The sequence below is a fragment of the Alligator mississippiensis genome, chromosome 12, assembly GCF_030867095.1.
Source record: "Alligator mississippiensis isolate rAllMis1 chromosome 12, rAllMis1, whole genome shotgun sequence".
NCBI classification, from domain to species: domain Eukaryota; kingdom Metazoa; phylum Chordata; order Crocodylia; family Alligatoridae; genus Alligator; species Alligator mississippiensis.
Window position 1 is genome coordinate 2,621,407 of NC_081835.1, and position 21,673 is coordinate 2,643,079.

General features: G+C 48.0%; 1 protein-coding gene across 4 annotated transcripts in view; it reads left to right on the plus strand.

The window, feature by feature from the left end:
- The window catches only part of PTPRG (protein tyrosine phosphatase receptor type G), a 450,708-nt gene that overhangs the window by 354,492 nt on the left and 74,543 nt on the right, over positions 1-21,673 (plus strand). For 2 of the 4 annotated variants that reach the window (XM_059715744.1, XM_059715745.1), the window contains exons 9-12: positions 11,672-11,856; positions 13,934-14,042; positions 16,729-16,778; positions 19,868-20,798. In XM_059715744.1, the coding sequence (XP_059571727.1) occupies positions 11,672-11,856; positions 13,934-14,042; positions 16,729-16,778; positions 19,868-20,798 (1,275 nt within the window). The remainder of the gene's footprint in view (positions 1-11,671; positions 11,857-13,933; positions 14,043-16,728; positions 16,779-19,867; positions 20,799-21,673) is intronic. The other 2 variants (XM_059715747.1, XM_059715746.1) reach the window with 2 other exon arrangements.

Below are 21,673 nucleotides of genomic sequence, written 5' to 3' on the forward strand. Positions count from 1 at the left end.
GTTGTCTCAAAAATAGACCTACGTTTCAAGAAAAAAGAAGTGCTACATAATGCCCAAAATAGATCATCTTAACTGAAATATTTCCAGTGTTTCATTCAGATCACCAGTCTGAAAGCTTCGTTATCCGTATAGCTATAGTGCTGAGCAGGTTGAGTTTTCCTTGTCCCGTTCGTTCTTCCTTTCAGTGGCTAACCTGCATGCTAGAAAGTTTAGGCGTGTGATTAAGTATCTTGCTGTGTGAGAACCGATGAGCCAAGGACAGTTCTTAAATTGACTCCAAAGAAGTAGAAAGGTGTAGCAAGAAAACACGCCGGCTGTTTGTACCTAACTATACCAATATGATGCCCCATTCAGAATAATCACAACTGGCACATGATTTATTGATCACCGGCCACCAGCCAGCAAATAAAAAGAGAAGAACTTGTTGAAGAAGATCCCAGATTAGTAATGGATTATGGTTCTAATCCTGCAAGCCCATCAGTGATTATAGCCAAGTACATGGCACATTACACAACTATTCCCTGCCTTAGAGGAACTGATGCGTGTACGGTTTTGCAGGATTGGGCATGCAGACTTAAGAATGAGCGCTGGCAGATACCGGAGAGAATCAGATTGTGCGATCATTACAGTACAATAAGGATACTGGATTATAATTAGACATTGAACATATCACGTGATGGATATTCTTCAGCCAGCTGCAGAGGTTATTTCACACCATACAAATATTCAGCAAGTAACGGACATAATAGATGATCCGAAGCAATTGAGCATCTCTAATAGAATTAACAATTGCATTGCAAAAACAAAAAAACCCCTTCATTTCTTTCTTTTTTCCCCCTGATGTGCACACTGATGTCAGGGTGCTGTGTTCATTTAGTGCACTCTTGCCTCCTCTTTCAGACACGGGGTGATTGCTGGTTATTCACTGGCCTGATAGGTGTACAATCATGGCACTGCAGAGACTGATGATAAGCAGTAAAGCTGTTGCAGTCTGTGGGCCTGACTCTGAAATCCTGGGTGTTGCAGACTTTGACGAGCATCCTCTCGACGTGTGCCTTGAAGAAGAGCTGTCTTTGAAGGAGTCGGTTTCCAAATGGCGCTGTTTTGCCACAAAGCCTTTGCCCATCTTTCTGCGGCTGATTAGGAAGGACTGTTGAGCAATTGGTTCTACAAAGACCCTTGTATTGTGAAAACTTTCCTTTAGCCTTGCCGCCGGGTTACATGTGCCGCAAGCTTCACACCGCTTAAATACACATCCCAGGCGAGGTGCTCTTGACATCAGAGGTCTCTTTCACAGATGCCTGATTGCTTTCCCCAAGGTGTCTGATTGCTCTTTGCTGGAGTCTCATAAGATGCTGTTTGCCATCAGTGGGAATTTGCTGTCGAGTGCCCCCTTTAATTATGATTCTCACCAAAGTTAAATAATGAGCAGTCATAATTTTGCTGTGATAGGACCCAGTAGCTTTGACTTCAAATCAGCCTCTAGGATAGTTTGCCACTCTTCCACATGTAAATGTTTTTCCTGTGGGGTGCTCCAGGTTAAGCCATTGTGATCTACTCTGTTTGGAAGTCATTGCAACTTCCAAGTCATTAAAACTATCTAGAAATGGCTTCCCCCCCACCTTCTCCCCGCCCTTCAGGTTTCGCATTTGAGGCACTGCTCCAAATATTGATCTGGAGTCAAAGGTACAGCGCTACTCAAGCAAAGCAATTTAGTTCAGATTCAGTATTTCACAGCTCCTGACATCGCAGATGAAAGCAATGTCTCCTGCTGAAGTTATTGCCTTTTCTGCATGGCATCATATACTCATCGCGGAGCCCGTCCTCAATTTAACATTTTCCAAAAGAAGCTGAATTTTTTGGAAAGTGCGAGGCGAGAGGTGTGTAAAGACATAATTGTTTGGCAGGATTAACAGTAATATTTTATAGGGAAAAGAAACCACATGGCTCATTTGTTTCTCCAGCATTGTCCGTAATTTGTTTGTATTCGGTGTGCCAGGGTTTTGCCAGCTCACACCTGCCTAACAACCCCCTAGATTTTTCTCTGGGACTCTGAAGAAATAGCCTCTGGTGAGAGGGTTTTTCTCTTTAAAAATGTTAATAGAAAGTTTCAGGCAAGTCTAAGGCACCGAGGAGTCTTTGTATAGCAGCACATCTGAAAGGCTGGTTTCTAACCTTTTCTCCGAGACCTAGCATGAACAAGACGTACAGATTTAAAATAGTGCTTTCCAAGCATCTTAATTTGAAGTCCCTAACACAGACAATAAAACAACATCACGTTTCTTTCTGTTGTATCCTTAGTTAGAATCATTTTTCAGTTCACGTACCGGATGTTCGTAGGGGGAGCTGGTCTTCCTGCCTTCGGTCGAATCTCTTTTACAGCACCTGTGTTAAACATTTCCTCTTGAACCCCGCTTAGTACCGGTCTTTTTTTAATTTCCATTAGTTTCCCTTGGTCCTCAGGTCCCGTTGTGCGTTGTCCTCTTTGGAGTACCGTTCACATCACGTATGCCTTAGTTGAATTGGTTCTTAATTGCCTGTTTTCTTATGAAGAGAAATCTAATTTTCCTTGTATTTTGACCACGTGCGACTCTGCCAAGAGCTTTAGTACCAAGTTTCGGTTGGTGACGCCTCAGGTCAGTGGCAGTAGATACGTATAACATGCCAGCCTTTGCATCGTCTTTTTATCAGTTTGGCCTGCCGTCGTCTTCACTGTCCCCCGCTGTCACCTCTCCCGTCTGTGAGCGCACTTCCTGGGACCCCAACCTGTGCTCAGTCCTCCAGACTCTCAGTGAACTTCTTTGACATCACTTAGGTCTGTCCTAAGGCTGATAGACCATTTCTGTGCAATTTCCTGCCGTTTCCAGATGTGCTTCTTGGTCATTATCTTGCAGCCCGACGCTCCGCTCTTCTTGTTTGTTAATTTAGCATCATAGAGAGTTGTGTGTTATGTAGAGGTAGAGGAAAGCAGGGTCCTCTCCTAAAGGGGTCCAGCATTGTTGAGAGATGTGCTAAGAAGGATTGAAGAGTTGGGGAAGGGGAAGAGTGGACTTGTCTTGAAAGGAGATCAGCTGGGAAAGGGGGTCTTGCAGGTAAGAGCATTTTATAAGCCTCCCATTTCTCATCACGTTAGATGCATTCTGCTGACTTGGTTGGCAGAAGCGTTTTTACGCTGCTGTTAGCATGCCGGGGAGCCAGTGAGTTATTAATAAACATTCGCGAAGCGCCGTAACTTTTCATGATGCTTCGGGGATTAAAAAGGCATGAACCCTGCCGTAAAGAGTAATATGAATAACTTGTTAACAGATTGAATGCTGTGTCTCATTCCCCTGGGGTGCGAATGCACGTCTCCCCTAGACCCTAACCACAGTGCTGCGTACTCCATGACAGGTGGGTAGGTGCTTTGCATTTGTTGCAGTTGAAGGTACACCTGTCCTTCATATGAAGCCTGGGAAGAAGAAACTTGTAAAAATGTAAGCAAGGGCCTTAAAATAGGTAGGATCCAAGATTGTCATTACATAAAAAACCTCCCATGTTTTAGCCTAATGGTTAGGACACATGTTCAGGAAGCAGAAAACCTGGGCTCCAGGTCCCCTTTCACCAAACCTGTGTCTTGTGCTTCCTAGCAAAGTGCCCTGAACACCATGGCACGGCAGGGTTAGACATTGCTAGAGCGCTCGGGAGCAGTCCTCTTGAAGCTATTCCACCTCTGACGTGCCCAAGTAGACTTTGGCATCTAAGAGCGATCCAGTCCCGGCCTACAGAAACTCCTGAAGAAACGCGAATGTGTCTACACTTGTAACACTCCCTCACCTCCGCGGCAGGATTAAGACCCAAAAAGCAGTATGTGCGGAAATGTATTTGTAGTGTACGGGACACACGCACAAACAATTTGCAGACCAGGTCTGCAGCTGGTGCAGCCAGCCACGAACGCCACGGTCCGTGGAGCCGCACTGCCTAGCACCAGCGACGGTTTGGCCCACACTTCACAAGCACCGTACATGCACTCTATAAAATATTTGGACTCAAATGAAAAACAGAACAACACAAAACGAGCCCCGCAGTCCGTGCCTCTTAGTAAAACAGGATCTGTTACAGCCAATACCATGGAAACACCACTACCGCAGAAAAATCCATGCGAGTGTGAATCAAACCTCGGTGTTGGGGATACAAGTTATATGTTGGTTTTAGGAAGGGCAAAACTGTGCTTCCCCAAAGCCCCTTAAATTGGGAATACAGCAAGTGCAGGTTAGCTCAGAAGTTACCAGTAGGATGCATGATGCCACGGCACGTGGTGCGCAGAACAGCTGGAGGGGAGCCGTCCACGCTCCTTGCGCTCGTGAAACAACCTTGTTTGTTCGAAACGAAGTCAGTGCAGAGCAGAGAAGAGAAATTTTGTGTCTCTCGTTGCATTCTGCCTATGGAGGGAAGTAGATCGACACACGCATTCGTGTGCACTGCATGCTCCGTAGCCTGCGAACGCCCGCTAGCAAAGCACAGGCAAAGGGAGGATATGCACGTCCCTTTTTAAAAGTGATTATTCTTATATATTAATCGTGACATTTATAAGCATTGCAGCACTTAGCTACACTTTAGTTTATGCTGTTAAGTATTACAGGCATCCAGTCAAAGTGCTATAGATGATGGAAGTCCAGTGCTGAGAACTCTTCGGTGTAGTTAAGTGGGTGCCGCTCGTGCACATGGTCTGGCGTTACGAACCAGGAGTCTGTGGTGCACACTGATGTCCTTTTCAACTTTTTGAAGGGGAAGGGGAGCAACACTGCCCTGTCTTTAATCTTGAATGAAACGGGATTAAAGTTGCAGTGGGCTTGCCACATTTATATTTCTAGGGAATCATGCTGCATCATAACAGCTTATCCCATTGAATGCAATGGATAGATCCGTTTATTCCCCAAAACATTGGTGATAATCTTGATAGGTCCGGTTCTGCCTTTGTGCCAGTTTTATACTGGTGCATTTGGACTGAGTTGTGCCAAGCAGACTTGTGCATGGGTTTTCTGTCTGCCCCAGCTGTTTGATGCAGGTGGAGTCGCTATGCTGTGCCTGGTGGCTGATTGCGAGTCGTGGGGTGCCTCGGTCTGAGATGGACTGTCGCAGGAGTCGGGGTGTGCAGCTCCACTTCCTGCCTTGGTAAAGTATTTGAAAATATTATCAAGGCTCACATTTGTGAGAGCCTGGCAGGACAAATTATGCTGAGGGGAAACCAGCACAGGTTTGTGGCGGGCAGATCGTGCCTGACCAACCTAGTCTCTTTCTATGACCAGGTTACGAAACGCCTGGACACAGGAGGAGGGGTGGATGTCATATACTTAGACTTCAGGAAGGCCTTCGATACGGTATCCCACCCCATACTGGTGAACAAGTTAAGAGGCTGTGACTTGGATGACTGCACAGTCCGGTGGGTGGCGAATTGGCTAGAGGGTCGCACCCAGAGAGTCATGGTGGATGGGTCGGTCTCGACCTGGAAGGGTGTGGGCAGTGGGGTCCCGCAGGGCTCAGTCCTTGGACCGATACTCTTTAATGTCTTCATCAGCGACTTGGACGAGGGAGTCAAATGTACTCTGTCCAAGTTTGCAGACGACACAAAGCTATGGGGAGATGTAGACATGCCGGAGGGCAGGGAACAGCTGCAGGCAGACCTGGACAGGTTGGACAAGTGGGCAGAAAACAACAGGATGCAGTTCAACAAGGAGAAATGCAAAGTGCTGCACCTAGGGAGGAAAAATGTCCAGCACACCTACAGCCTAGGGAATGACCTGCTGGGTGGCACGGAGGTAGAAAGGGATCTTGGAGTCCTAGTGGACTCCAAGATGAACATGAGTCGGCAGTGTGACGAAGCCATCAGAAAAGCCAATGGCACTTTATCGTGCATCAGCAGATGCATGACGAATAGGTCCAGGGAGGTGATACTTCCCCTCTATCGGGCGCTGGTCAGACCGCAGTTGGAGTACTGCGTGCAATTCTGGGCGCCGCACTTCAAGAAGGATGCGGATAACCTGGAGAGAGTCCAGCGAAGGGCAACTCGTATGGTTAAGGGCCTGCAGACCAAGCCCTATGAGGAGAGACTAGAGAAACTGGACCTTTTCAGCCTCCGCAAGAGAAGGTTGAGAGGCGACCTTGTGGCTGCCTATAAGTTCATCACGGGGGCACAGAAGGGAATTGGTGAGGATTTATTCACCAAGGCGCCCCCGGGGGTTACAAGAAACAATGGCCACAAGCTAGCAGAGAGCAGATTTAGCCTGGACATTAGGAAGAACTTCTTCACAGTTTGAGTGGCCAAGGTGTGGAACGGGCTCCCAAGGGAGGTGGTGCTCTCCCCTACCCTGGGGGTCTTCAAGAGGAGGTTAGATGAGTATCTAGCTGGGGTCATCTAGACCCAGCACTCTTTCCTGCCTATGCAGGGGGTTGGACTCGATGATCTATTGAGGTCCCTTCCGACCCTAACATCTGTGAATCTATGAATCTAAAGTAGCATTGCTTTTTGTCTCGTTCGTACTGGTGAGCACAAACATCAGCAGCGTGGTTATTGGGGCCCGTCTGAAACCAGCTGGGAGGCTTTCTGCCTGAATTCAGGCCAACCCAACGTTGTGGTGCATCCTTCTGGGGTCCGGCTGTGACGGCAGCCGCTGCTCTACCTGTCTTGGCAACTGGCCTCCTCCCAGGCACCAGGGAAATCTTGCTCTCGGTGTATCGGCAGCCTCCCTTCTCCTGGCCTGATGGATGAGAAACGCCCACGTCGCCCGAGCGGCTTCCTTTGTGCTGACCTAGCAGAGATGGAGAAACACCCTCTCCTCGCCCCAGCTGCCACCCATTAGCACCCTCCTCCTCCGTACTTCAGGGGAGGACATTTAGCAGCCCCAAACCACACGCTCTTTTCTCCTCTGCATTAGACAAAGCAAAGCAATCCTCTTTGTCCACAGGCCCAATGCACAGCCAGACATGGACACCCCCTTGAGCCCTGCTTCTCTCCCCCCACCCCCCAGCTGGATGGGCCAGGGCAGGCAAATTCTCTCGGAGGCATCCTGTCCCTTTGTGCCCCCTCTCGAAGCTGGGTAGCTCTTTCCCTCCAGGCAGACAGGAGTCGCAGCTGGACTCCCTGCCCCAGCGCTTCCCTCGCTAAGTTCAGCTGCTTTTTGCCCACCTCTTTTCCACTCTGCCCATGCGGGCATGTCCCTGGGACCCAGTCCAAATGCCAAGCCTTGGAGCAGCTTTGTGGTTTTGGGGTTTTTTTTTTAAATCATGAGTTTCCCTGGCTCAGCCCTGGCTTTCCTGCGCCCAGACCTGCCTGGACTTTCACCTGCAATAGATCCATCTTGCAGGGCTAGAAACAGGAGCTTCAGACCGCGGGGAGGGGATGGCTCCCAGCATCCCGAAAGAGGGCACAGCACAGCCAGAAATAACCGCCTTTAACGCAGTGACAGTTTAATGCACCAAAAAGCTAACTTAGAACATTTTTAGAGGTTTTATGGCTCCCTCTGAGCCCTGTGCAGTTGGATTCATAGCACGAGGCACCTGCTTCGCAGGACAAAGGGATACAAGGAAGAATCCCTTACGTCGGTCTTTTCTATCACAGGGTAGCTATTCTAGGAACGGCACATCCTGCATCGCCTTTGAAGGTACATGTTGGGCGAGGTGCCCCAGGACATCGCTTCCAGTCCTGTGACTATATCAGCAAAATGCCTGATTTGCAGCATGGGGCAGTTTCTCTGCAGCCATTTAGGTCATTTTGCGATGTTTCATGGTTCCCAAGCTGAAACCTTCATGCCGTGCTGCACCGACTTGTTTGCCATATAAATGGTCAGCTACGGACATATCAGTACCTAATTTCTGCTTAACCAGGGGTATGGGTATGTATTTTTTTCCAACATCCTCATGAAGGAGAGCTGCCAAAAGCTTTCAGATTAGGCTTTAAGAGGCTTGAGCTAGGAACAGCCTCACAGAGGTGGCTTGGCCAAATACAACACAGAAATCAAATGATGGAAGGGATGAACCCAGAGTTGGTTGGTTCCAGCCCACGGGGACGCTTCTAATGTGACAAAAGTCATCCTGCGTTGTACGGGTCTTGTCCTGGCCGGGGCTGCGGACTAAGCAGAGCCCCGGGTTGCTTTAGTGTGCAAGGACGGACAGAGGACAAGAGGATTTGGGGGTGATAAAACAGACAGTAGGAGAGAAGGCAGCCAGAGTGCTGGCGTGTGCCTCATTTTCACCAGGGGTGCAACGTGCAGGGGAGACACAGCGTCTCGTCCTCCACCAACGCTGTGTTGCAAGATGCACGTTGCGCGCTTTCTCCCGGGCCCGTCCCACGCAGAGCCGTTCTGCAGCGCGGCCAGGCAGAGCCAGCGCATTTGCTAGTTGTCGTTCCGCTCTCCCAGTCTGATAATTTGCCCTGAAATGAGGCCTGTCTGCAGGGGTTTTCGTGTTTTAAGAGGTCTTAAGACATAATACCCTCTACGCTCCCCGTCTGTTTATCACTGCAGCATAAGGGACTGGAATTTAAAAAGAGCAGTGGTGATATGTCTTCTAAAAATAGCTGAGATTTGAGATTTCAATGTCAGATGTGGTTTTTGAAAGCAAACATGAATTTGCTAGCTTGTTTGTCCATTTAGCCTGGAAAAAAAAGAAAAGAAACCCTTCATGTTTCTCTCCAGTCTATTCTGATTCAATCCAGATTGGACTTTTTTTTCAGTCCAGTCTGTATTTGTCATCCAGCTATTCACTTTGCAAAAGGACTGGAGGCTCTTGAACATCTAAACCTGCTAAGAAGAAAGAGAGAATCTATGACCCTTTTCTTCCTAACACATAAGACCCAAAATACTGTAAAGAAAATTAGATCTCTGGAAAATGACAGTTTTTCATAGATGGCCAAATCATTCGGCACTTTCTCCTTCCTATCTGATGCTCACATCATTATTATGTAGTGCTTTAATTAAACCATTGCACTGAATTATTAGATCAAATGCTTTTGATTCCAATGTGTCCTGAACAGGTTTGGCGAAATGAATAAAACATGTGGTTCATTTTATAAAGAAGGAAAAGATTCCTTAATTTTGCCGATTCATAATTCAAAAGTCCTCAAAATAGATGCTGAATAGTAGCGTGCTAGTTAGTACTTAATTATAGCACGTTCTTCCCTTGTGCCTTGGAATAATTGGAACATTGTTCTATTAAATCATAAACATTATGAGCCTTATTTACTTTGAAAGGTGGCATTGTGAATTCACTCACCTTCCTAGGTCTTTACAGACTCTTCCATGGCCCCAGTCAGAGCAAACATTTCAGCACGTGCATCAGAGACATCCGTGGAGAGTCGTACTCGTGCTGCATTCACTCGGGCGTAGCACTGGCACCGCGAGGCGCTTGGGCGGGCTGGCGGCAGACCCCGAGACTCAGAAGCGTGGCAGGGCATGTCCGCACTTGCAGCAGGCATGACACATGGGATCACCCGAGATCTGAGCGTGCTGCTTTTGTGCTGTTCCTGGCTCCCTTGGCCTTTGTGTTGAACCAAGTCTTGCACTGCTGTTACAGCAAAGAGATCAACAAAGAGGCTGCGATGAGAGAGAAATCTCCATAGGCAGGCATGAGCAGAGAGAAAGTGGTCCCCAAGGCTCTGCAATTCTGCATGGGACGACCTGCAGCATCCACATCCCAGGTGGTCACAGTGGTGAGCTGGGATGGGAACAAGCCAGGTGGCTTCACTGAAGGTTGGGTATCATGAGACCCACCAAAAGTTTTGCTGTGTCCGAGAACAACTTCAAAAGGAGAGACTTAGTACCGTGTCCACCAAATTAGTCCCCAGGTAGCATCAGGCGTGTGAGCTCCTGGCAGTAGTGGGAAAGCATTTTGGAGCAAGCAGTTTCCTAGGTGGAAAGTACAGGGCACAAGCCGGAGAGAAGAGGCACGTGCTCAGAGTAAAGAGACAGTGGCCAAGGGGGAGGGAGACGGGAGCGCGTCTTGGCTGCAGACTAGGTGGAAGGATTCCTGGAAGTGGCAGTGCCAGGAGAGGGCGGTTGTGGCCACCGCTCTTCAAAGAAATAGGATTTTTATTCTGTTGGTAAGTAAATAAATCACACGTGAAAGTGCAGGGGGTTTATCCCACCTGTGGCTTCTGCAGGGGATGGATACGGGCGTGCGGCAAACTCCAAACTCCACTCGCAAAAGGGGCAAATGTCACGGTTCTTCCTTCTCCAGAAATCTTTCCGTGAGAAGATGTTATTCTGTTTTCTCCCTGTCTATGGATTTCCTATGAAAGACAGATTACAAGTGCGTAGAGTGCACCGAACATGCCCATTACTGCGGTAATACTAGTGTTTAAGGCGTTTAATTGTTCAGAGCCCATTTTTATCCACAAACGGGAGGTGCTTGTTTAAAATGTTACAAGGACAAGGTGGAAACCAGCACTTAGGAAGTCTTAGCGCAGCAGAGGTTCTTCTGTAGTCACACATGCACACACGTGCGCACACTCGTGCACACGCACACAAAGCAAATGGATGGCAGCTGCGTGGACTTGAAATGAGCAGTCAGAGAAGGAGGAACAGCCGTGGCTAGCAAAGTGGAGTCTTTCCATCCCTGAAGGCCAGATCCTAGCATGCTTTGAGGTACCGTCTGTACGCCGTTCTTCTTGGCTCAGGGTTTGGCTTCCAAGACGGGGAGTGAGAATCTGTCCAGAATTACACATTTAAATCGTGACTTTTAAAGCTGGGGAGAAATATAAAGGCCTTGAAAACTGTGCGGACTTTATTGATAGCATATTAGTGCCATCTAGTGTTCCCCATTAGTATATTAGCCTTCGCATTTTCTTACTTGAAAACCATTTCTGTTGGTCATTGGGGGACCTCTTAATTTGCTCCTGATCTAAACAGATTCAGTGGGTTAGTGTCCAGACTCGGTCTTCCTGGAATGGGCATTGGTTGGCATTTGGGATAAGAAGATGCTTGGCATTTCTTCCTCCGGGGGAAAGGTTCCCAGGATGTCCTCTCCTGTCTCCTCACCCCCGATCCCTGTGTGCACGCACACATCAACCCCCAGACTGCTCTGAACACACAGCAACCTCTAGTATCTTTAAGTCCCAAGTAGGTGACAAAAGCCACAGCTTCCAGGTGGAGGTGGCTAGGGTTAGGCAAGTCGGCATCTCCACGCGCTATCCCAGCACTGTCTGACAGAGGTTGGTAGGGGGGGAGTGGGAGGGTGTGCGGATGAGGGTCCTGTAGCAGTCGTGCTCTTCTTTTCTACCGTGGTATTTGAATGACAAGACAACTGAGAAGCCTTTCAGGGAAACCTAGGGTGGGGAGTTTGAAAGACCCTTAGTTTCTCATTTGCTAATGGGTTCAAAAGAACCCACTTGGCCATCCTGCAAGCCAGAGGATGATTATGATGTCTGTTTTATACATTAGGAAGCTCTGGTCTAAGGAAGCTGAGTTCTGGATTTTTAATGCCGTGTGCGGACTCTCACATGCGTGCATGCAGAGCCCTGAAAGTTATGCGGCTAGGGCATGTGTGCGGATGTTAGGACTGCAGGTTTTGTGCATGCTCCAAACCATTTGCAACCGACCCAGTTTGCAAAAAGACCACACATTTCACGAGCCAGGTTCCCCGATATGCCTTTCCTGCAGCGAGTGGTGCAGAGTTTCACATTTGTCCCCTTTTCTTTTAGCTTGCAGTACTCCACCTGTCAACATGAAAGTTCAGCCTGTGAACAAAACCGCCTTGCTAGTGACCTGGAACCAACCTGAGATTATCTACCACCCTCCCATTGTGAACTACATGATTTCCTACAGCTGGACTAAAAACGAAGATGAAAAGGAGAAGACTTTCACCAAGGACAGTGACAAGGACCTGGTAAAACTACAGCATCAGCTATTGCCATTAGTCTTAAGCAACTCTTTCACTGTATCGTTCTCAGTAGGAAGAGGTAGGGTAGGAGGGTGTTGGCTGCAGGAGTGAAAGGTTAGGTTTTCATTTGTATTCATTATGTTAAAAGACTCAGCATCTGTTGAATGCTGCAGACCAGTCTCCCCAGGACGCCGCTATGAATAAGCTGGCATGAGCATGAAAGGAAAGAGGTTGGCAAATTCCTTTCCATGTGCTGGGGACTCTAGCTTGAAACCACTCTGAAAACCTTTTGGCTGGTGTTCAATTCATAGATCTCCAAAGTAAAGGCCTGATCCTGAAAAGTGCCTTGCTGGGCTAGAGCCTACCACTGTGCAATACTCAATTGAAGTCCATCGGGACTGTCTCCTAGTAAGCACTCCCTGGGTAGCATTGCCAAGGGCACAGCCTAGGTGCGGAGCGTACAATGGCCTTCGCTCCACCGGCAAAAAAGGAAGTGCTTGAGATTCCTCAGCTACTGATCAGAGGAGTCTCGGAGAAAGGCCGAACCTTTCCAGCAGAGACAGAAATACCAAGCCGTCCCCTCCATTTGGGACTGGATCTTTGTCATTCTTGTCCAAGTGCAGTCCTTGCTTCCACTAGTCTTTTAACATTCTCTGCATATAAAATCAAAGTGACATATTCAGGTTTGAAAGGCCTCAGTTTATTGTTAATCAAAGAAAGGCTCTGCAATAATGAAATCAGTAATTGTATATGCACATGAAAAATGCAGCAGCAGAGAGTGAAATTCCTAACGACTGTTATCATTTTTTTTTTTTTGAAATACACAGTCCTCTGGGCCCATTCAATCAGTTATAGAATAATACTTCTCTTATTCCCTTAGATGAAGATTCTTTTACTTCATTTCCATTTATATTTTCAATTTCCCCACTAGACATTGTTATCTGGGTCACATTAGGGAATGATGTGCTTCACAAAATCATAGAGGAATCTATTGAAAGACACCCAAGGTTATGATGTATTATAACCTCTCCCTTGTCATAACTTCATGCTCTTAAGGGAGATTTTTTTTTTTTATCAGCAATCAGGATGGAGTACATTAATCGGCAAAAACGATTCAGGGACAAATGCAATGTCTAGTTTTATGTAAGAAAACAATTAAATGTGCAGAGAATGCAATGAAGGGCTAGCCTGAAGTGAGTTGCCCGAAGCCCCCCGGCTGGAGAGTGGGGTCAGAGGTGACGGACACAGCCCTCATTTAGTTGGGGAGCACGGGTGAAAGCCACAGCAGATAAACACCCTTTGACAGTGAAACAATTTGCTCTCAAAGGATTGTGGAAGAGACAATTAGGGAAATCCAATTACCTGCAATGTCTTAGGCTAGACTGGACTGTGCAGTAGTAAGAAGTCCATGCTAGCATTGCAAGCATGGGATTGCAGCGTGGTCGATGCTCATCACTCCCAGGCAGGCACGGGCTGTTCATGGGGGCCAAGGAGCACACGGAGAAGGAGCGGCTGCATAGCAGAGCAGCCCCTTGGACGCAGTAGCATGCCTGTGCAAAGACCTCCGTTGCGGGAGGGCCTGGAAGATGATTTCCAGTGTGGCCACGGGTGGCAATCTTCCATCGTCATTGCATGCAGGAACTGCCGCAACGTCGCTGTTCCTGCAAAACGAAGCTCCTGGCCTCGATACTGCGCTGGCTGTTACTGTAGAAGGGGATCAATGAGAATTGTCCCTTCCCACTACAGAACTTCGATTTTCATTTGTAAAAGGTCAGGTACCTGATTTGCAGTTTCTCAGAGCAGAGGGAAGAGCAGCACACATGAAGTGAAAGGTAGCGCAGGGGCGAATGCACTTTGCAACTTCTCCCTTGTCTGGAGAGGCAGCGTGAGCTCTGCGCACGGCCGACGTCCCGCGTCCTTGACCGGGTGCTCTGCACAGGCTTGACAGCTCCCCGCTAGACATAAGTTTGCCCCGTGTGCCATGCAAATTCTGTGTTAGCGCCGTGCTCTAATGTGACAAATTGATCATGCAGAGTCCTTGTGGGGGGAAAAAAACTGAATAACATCTATTTTTTTTAAACAGAAAGCCATCATTAGCCATGTCTCACCTGACATCCTTTATCTGTTCAGAGTTCAAGCAGTGTGCCGAAATGACATGCGTAGTGACTTTAGCCAGACAATGCTTTTCCAAGGTAAAAAACCAAATTCCTTTTCAAATGACACGGCTCTTTTTTCTCTGTTTAACGTTCTCCTTGCTGCCCTCCCTGTCTATGTGGAATAATTTTACCAGCAGTTTGAGTGTTTCTAAACAGCACTGGTTTCCTAACACCAGCTGCTGGAGTTAGTAAAACTCTTATTCAGATAAAGGGGACTTCCCTTGCAGTGTCTCTTTGGGGACAGGTTGTCTGCAATTGCTTCCCCTTTCTAGCTCGTCAAAACCTGGATGTAATAATCCTGCAAGGCCCATTTCTTGAGCCCAGGTTTTCCACAAGATTGAGAACCTTGGATATGATGAATACAACAAGCCCTTCCTGGTACTAAACCTGAGTGTGTCTGTGTGTGTGTGTTAGTGTATAAATCTGGTCTAATTGCTATTTTTGAAACGGTACATATGAGCTTAGAGAGTGCTGATCAGCATATTTTGGAAATCTGAGCATAAAAATGCAGCAGCTCTTTTTTTTAAATCAGCCTCTGGCTAATTACATTAGCAAATAAATCAAATCTAGCAGGGTTTGCTGCTGTGCAATAGGAATTCCTGCAGCTGCATTCCTCAAGTAGCAAGGGTGAGGCCTGGCGAGTGTTCGTAGGAGGCGAAGGATGGCAGAAGACCCGGCCTGGCCAAGGCAGCCCTGGGCCTATCCACTGTGCACCACCTCACTGATTCCCCAAACACAAATATAAATCGGGGTAGAGGTGCCCGTGGAGCCCTCCTCCATCAGCTGCTGCCACGTTATTCTGGTGCCATGTCATCAGTGTGAGATCATAGAGAGGCCTTTCAAGTGGCAAAGGTTTCCTTTTTTTAACTTTAAAACAGAACTGCTAACGCTCCCACCTTCGTCCACTGCTCACTTTGCTTTTTGGGGGTGGCATAGAAAGCACAAATCCCTCCATGGTGGGCACCTCTGCACAGGAGAGAGACTTAGCAAGGCAGAAGTGAAGCACCGTCTGCCAAGGGCTGGCTCTCAAGAAAAGCAAAGAGTTAAATCACTTGAGTCAGATGTAATCTACTGAACAAATTAACAGAGACATTTTTAAGGGTGACCTTTGGAGAACAGGGAGGTTTCAGACATGGTTAATCTGACAGTCCTTAACAGCTGAAGCAGTCTATGAGAAGTCAGGCAGTGGACACAATTCACTCTGCGTCAGACTCCCCCGGCAAGCACCGTGTTCTCACCAACATCGGGGGAGAGCAGGGTGCCAGGCAAGAGCTATCATCTCTAATCAGCATCTTTTATGCTGCCTTATCACCATGGTAGCTGAGGTACCCGGATCTTGCCTGTGGCTTTGCAAGGGCAGCTTGAGAGAGAGCCGGAATCAGAAATTTGGATCCCGGTGGGCTTTAAGCAGAGGATAAAAGGACCTGGTCCTGCGCACCTTGATTGTGATGCCCACTAGATCGCAGCAGAAAAGCCCCTCTCCATTACCGGCCATGCCCGTTCCACGTCGGGGTCTGCGCTGCTGTCGATAAGCAGATGCTACCATGGAAGTTTATTTGTGCTCCTCTGCTTTGCCCAAAAAACAAAATGTGCCTTTGCTTTTCGACTGGCGCCAGGATCGACGTTTTAAACTAATCCCACTTCCTGTTTCTTCACATTCTGCATTTCACTTCTGTGCTGCTAGGAACCGCGTCCTGCCAGAAACTTAACGTGGTAGCGAACGCTGACTGCTGGCAAGGGCTGGCGGTGGAATTGGCTGATTCAAATAGTGAATAAAATATCATGATTCAGTTTGTTGATGTAGATAATGGGCATCAGTTATGTTTTCTTCACCCTGTACACATTTTTAATGATCAATAAGAACTAATGTAAAAACATGTATATGATTGTGGGCCCTATTTCAAAGGATTAAAACAAATTTCTAAATCCATCATTTACACAAAGCAGTCTGCCAAACACTGATATATGTACCTAAGTACAAACAATCATTACAAAAGAGCCTGGTGTGTATTTCTGCTTGCTTCTTCCATGCTGTCACAAACCGACAGCTCTGGGATGCAAATCTTCCTGCTGTTTCGAGAAGTAAATATAATGTCAGTCCAGTTAATGAAACTCAGACACTCTGGTATTAATTCTAAATACCAGGGACCAGGTTCAGATTATCGCTGCATGAGGATAAGTTGCAATAATCAAAGGTTTAATACATTTTGAGGCCAGAAAGCGACTATGATGATCCCTGTACAAGCAAACCATATCATTTCACCTGATGTGTGGTTGAGCAAGATCATTTCGTTCCTTAATCAATGCACTAAAGCTGCCACTTTCAAAGCTGAAAAAGCTGAGTGGGTAAAGTGAGATGCACAGATTTGCATGCCAGCATGACTATGGTTTTAGGTGAGTATCTTCAGGCACCTGTGTCTGAAAATCCCGAACTTACTCTGGATTTACCAGTGGTGTATTTGAGGCCTGAAGGACTTAGCTATGCAAAGCAGGCCGCTTCTGGGATTTTCTACTAGTATTTGGTTCCCAGCCTATGTGACTGCCTCTCTTCCCCATAGTCATCTGTCAGCAGGCTTGATAGCAATGGCTCTCCAGTGTACGAAGTTTTAGGCTGCCTCCACTTGCCAAGAAATGTTGTAGCAAGAATTGCATTTCAGCAGCTTCACGTTGTACCATTTGCCTTCATAATGTGCTGAACAATGACTCTTCTTTGTTTCCGCAGCTAACACAACTCGAATTTTTGAGGGGACCAGAATTGTAAAAACAGGAGTGGTAAGTTGGTGACATAAATCATTGCAGCAAATTATTTACAAGCCCTGGTAAAGTGCGGCGTCACGCCCGCTAGGTGGCAGCAGGATGTTGTGAATATACCGCACCGCTGCCGTTTTGGAAGGTGTTTTGTTATTTAGACCCTAAGCAAAAGCTTTAATAGCCCAATTCAGAGGTTCAAAGTTTCTACCTTTATAGCTCTGGAGCCTGAGAAACTTTTCACCCACAAGGAGAAAAGTCCAGGAAGGTTTTTGGAGGTTTTTTAAGTATGTAATCCTAGACCTGAGAGTGACGCTGTGCTCCATTTCCTTTAATAACGAAGGCGCAGAGATGCATACAGTGGTTTGGCATATGGTGATCGCTGTATCCCAGCACTGTAGAAATATTTACTGACACGTAAATTAGACCTCAGCAAGCTCTTCATTTACATTTTTTTAATTTGTATTACTCGCAGCTGTAAGCATCCGCTAGCAGTACTTAGTTTTGTATTCCAAAGGCAGAAAAATGCAATGAGTTGATGTTGTGCAGCACCAGGGCATGCGCCGTGTCAGACTTGGGTATGGCTACCCTTCAGTCCCCAGAAAGTCCTGGCCGTCAGTGTTTTGCATGTTGATCCCATTTCCAGACTGCCCTCGTATTGGTCTAACACGTGCTCTAAGGCTGAGATCCAGGGAAGTATTTTGGTATCTAAAAACAGCACTTAGCTGGATTCCAGGGGCTGAATCCAAAAATGGGATCTAGGAGCCCCCGGTTCAGCAGACGCTTAACCCTGGAGGCAGCTGCACTCATTCAGGGACGGCAGAGTTCCCTGGGTTCCCCGAGGCACCAACCCCTGCGCCAAAGCAGCCTTGGAGATGCAAGTGTGACTCTTGCCACGCTTTTTTGGCATCCCAGTATGCAGCAGAGCAACCCACCCATGGCCCCAAGAGAAGTGACCAGTTCAGCGCCGAGCATACCATCCCCAGGGGCTGCAAGGACCCACGCGAGTCTGTCCTGCAGGGCATGCTCGGGGTGCTGGCTTGCAAAAGGAGCTGTAAGCTCCTGAGAAAGGCGGGTTTCCAGTCAAACTCCTGGACTCCATGTTTCTTATCGTCTAGCTCAGCGTCTGGCAGCTCTGCACCTCCCTTCAGATACATCCAGCTCTCCCCGAGACAGCGCTGGGAGCCCATATGCCTAACTTTGTTCCTTTGAACCAACAGCCAGGGCCTCATTTTAGGTGTTGCCATACCTAATTTTGAAAACAACTAGGATGCCTCTATGGCTCTTGCCCCAAGTGCTTTAGTCCTGGTTTCATGAATGGTAACAAGCTGCCCCTATGCCAGTAACATGCATGCAGCTCTTGATTAAGAGTGATTAACATCTCTAACGATGATGCAGAGGTGCACTAGATGTGCAAAATGTGCGGTCAAATTGTAATTCTGCAGCCCAGCTCGGAGCTGAACCATGTCTGCCAGAAAAAGGCAAATCTCACAGAGCTGCAGAGACTTCAGATGGAGCAGCCTCCCAAAATTCAGAGGCTTATTTAAAGTCCAGGCTGGAAATCTCCAAAGAACAGACTTTCTCTGGAGATCTCAAGTTCTTTGTGATGGCAGAAATAGCATGAGAGAGCAGCCTTTCTTATTGTGCTGCAGCTTTCTAGCTCGCTGGCCTGCCTGAATTGCAGAGGGAAAGGGAAGTATCCTTCAACTACCAAACTTCTTCCAAATTCCAACAGGATATTTAGGCTTTGAGATGCTTTCTGGTTTGGATAGAGATGCTTCTCTTTCCGCCCCATCTGCCCTTCCCTCCTGTAGCCCCTGCTTTAGTTTTGTCACCTAGACAAGTAACAAGAAGCATGTTTCCTAAATCAGAGAGGCCGCATGGCCTGAGCAGGGAGAGTAAAGCCCAGCTCCTCCGCAGGATTAGCTTGTGTCTTTGGGCATGACTTCACCACCTGCCTTTTCCCAGTTGTAGCTTAGGCCCCTCCAGACAGTCATCACGGAGCTCTTTTTTGCATGCATCTTCCATTTTTATTTAGATTAGGCAAGGTGATGAGCTTGGAGAGCGGTCACCAGCACCCTACAGTCCAGCCCGAGCACAGGCAGTGCAGAGCTAAAGCTCCGAGTTGCAATTCAGCCCCTGCTTTTCCCTCCCGCGGCTCCGCTGGGAAAGCGAGTTGTGCCAGCCCTTTGTTCTGGCTCGACTGTGCTTGCAGTGGGGGCAGAGAGCTGCGTGGGTTGGGAGGTAGCAACTTGGTGGTGGTTGCTAAGGGCTGGCACTGATGGGAGCCAGCTCGGGGCAGGAGGGAGACCCCTTCCACCCTCCTATGGTCCCATATGGGCACTCTTCCAGGCGTGCACTGGGGAACTTTTCCAAGAAGACAATGCCTAGCTGGCCGTAACGCCAAACCGTAAGACAAGCTATGTGGTGCAGACCAGCCTCACTGAACATGATGCCGGTGGAGGCTGCAGTCCCACTGACCGGGTCTCAGTGGGAGGGTCCCAGCACCCATGTGACCTGTTCACTCCCAAATCTGGGAGCATGAGTGGCTGCTGCAGCACCTACACACCTTAGCAACTCAGTTGTTATTTTGGGTGGCCACTTATGTCATCTTGGGTGCATCTCCATGTTCATTAATGCACCTTGGTTTAGTACATCCTTAATAAAGTACTAACTAAATGCTCAGCACCTAAAGTTAGTGCCGGCACACAATTATTTAGTGACGCTTACTGTGCATTAGCCTGCTAACGGTGCAGCAGGCTGCTAGCACGGTTTGTGTGGTGACGCTCTACTGAGCAGTAAGCGTCTCCTGTAGATGCATCCCTAAAGTTTTGGACTTCTGCATGGCCAGGCTTAAAGAGCTGCAGCGGGCAAAACTGCACTTTTTTAAACCTTCTCAAATGTGTTCCCACCCCAAAAGGGAAACCCTGCTCAAAAGCAGCTAGAGGTGGGGAGAGCGAAGACAAAAATAAAGACCCATTGGTGCGATTCATATTTTGGACCCAGGGAAAGTCTGCTCCCCTCATCATTTTACACTGTGACTCTTGTGCTTGTGCTGTTGTGGGGTGGATCTTACTCCAGTTTGTATAAATGTACTTGTCTCATTTGAACAGAGTAATGAGCAGAATGGAAAGAGAAAGAGAAAGAAAACAAAAGGAAAAACGGCCCGAGGTAGCATATCAGGTACCCCTACTGATGCTCTCTCTGCTGTGTTTTCTTCCCTTGCCCCTCCTGGTGACCTCTTCAAGCCTACAGCTTCTCCTGCTTCCTCCGCTGACATGGCTCCCATCAGTTCTGGATCTTCTACCTGGACTTCCTCTGGCCTTCCCTTCTCCTTTGTTTCAATGGCAACAGGAATGGGACCTTCCTCCAGCGGGAGCCAGGCCACGGTGGCTTCTGTGGTGACCAGCACGCTGCTTGCCGGCCTGGGCTTTAGCGGTGGCGGTATTTCCTCTTTTCCTAGTACTGTGTGGCCGACCCGGCTTCCGACTGCTGCTTCTACCAGCAAACAGTCAGCCAGGCCCGTGCTCGCTACCACGGAGGCTTTATCTTCCCCAGGACCAGACAGCGATTCCACCCTCCCAAAAGACAATGACGGAGCGGAGGAAGGAGAAAAGGATGAGAAGAGCGAGAGCGAGGATGGCGAAAGGGAACACGAAGAAGAGGGAGAAAAAGAATCAGAAAAAAAAGAGAAAAGTGCAGCGACGGAGGCTGCCGAGGTACAAAATAACACCGAGTCCGCGCCCGCCACTGTTTCCCCCAATAGGACTGCGGAAAAGGAAGGAAATAAAACCATACCTGGTCAAGAGCAAAACCAAAACGTTTTCCCAACAGATAGGAGCCCCGAAGAAGGGAGCACGACCGAAACAGATACCCAGCCCCAACCCCTCCCTTCCACCCAAGTGCCACCAGCATTCACAAACGAACATTACCTAGGGCAAATCCCCGGGAGACCAGAGACAGCATCATGGAAACCTTTTCCTAAAGACGACAGGTTTCTGGAGGAAAATCCGTCAGATAACAAGTTCATCACCATAAACCCAGGTGAGTGAGCCGGGGTGGGGAGCTGCGCCATCCGGCCATCCCAGATTCTGGTGCATAATAAAACAGAAGGACCCATTTTCTTGCAGCTTTGAGCCCCACGCAGTTCGGTTAGCAACGGTTGGGTCTCATGCTGCAAAAGTCGGTTCTGGGCTCAGCCTACAAATGGTCTTAAAATGATTGTGGGGATGGAGGGGGGGGAAACACCACTGGGGTTTGATTTCATTAGGAAGTTACCCAGTCTCCAATTAAAAACCCATGCTCCAAATAAGAAAATGAAGTCTGGCAAGAAATTAGCCTGTAATGCATTTGGCTGCTTCAGGAATTTTGGTTTTAAAAATTAATACCCCTAACTCCAACTGTGACGTTAACTTTGAAGAATGGCTGCTGTAGCTGGCGTATATTTATTTTGTCCTGGGGAACTCGCTAGTTGTGTTTTCGAGTTAACCTGATTGATGTGCAGGCTCTCCTCCGTGAAGCGGGAGCCTGTCTGGCTGACTCCTTCTCATCGCACGCATCCACGAGCCCTGGTTCTGGCAAACAGCTCTGCACGCGCGGTCCCTTGCGCTGCATGCAGAGCGGGGAAGTTAGCAGGGGCACGTTCTCCTGGATCTGACCCTGGGATCAGGACGCTGGTCTCCCGCTGCGATTTTACCATGACGTAAAGTTAATTTCTGTAACGATTACCGCGCATCGCGTGGCGTTACCGTTGCATCTGCGAGCTGGCAGGCTTTTTGCTGCTTCCACTTTTAATTCTGCACTTTTGCCAAGCCGTTGTATGTTTGGTAATTTTCTTTTTCCATCCAGGCTGCTCTGGAGTTAGAATACTATGAACAGCATCTTAAATATCTGTGCTTAAATACAGTGCTAAAATTGGG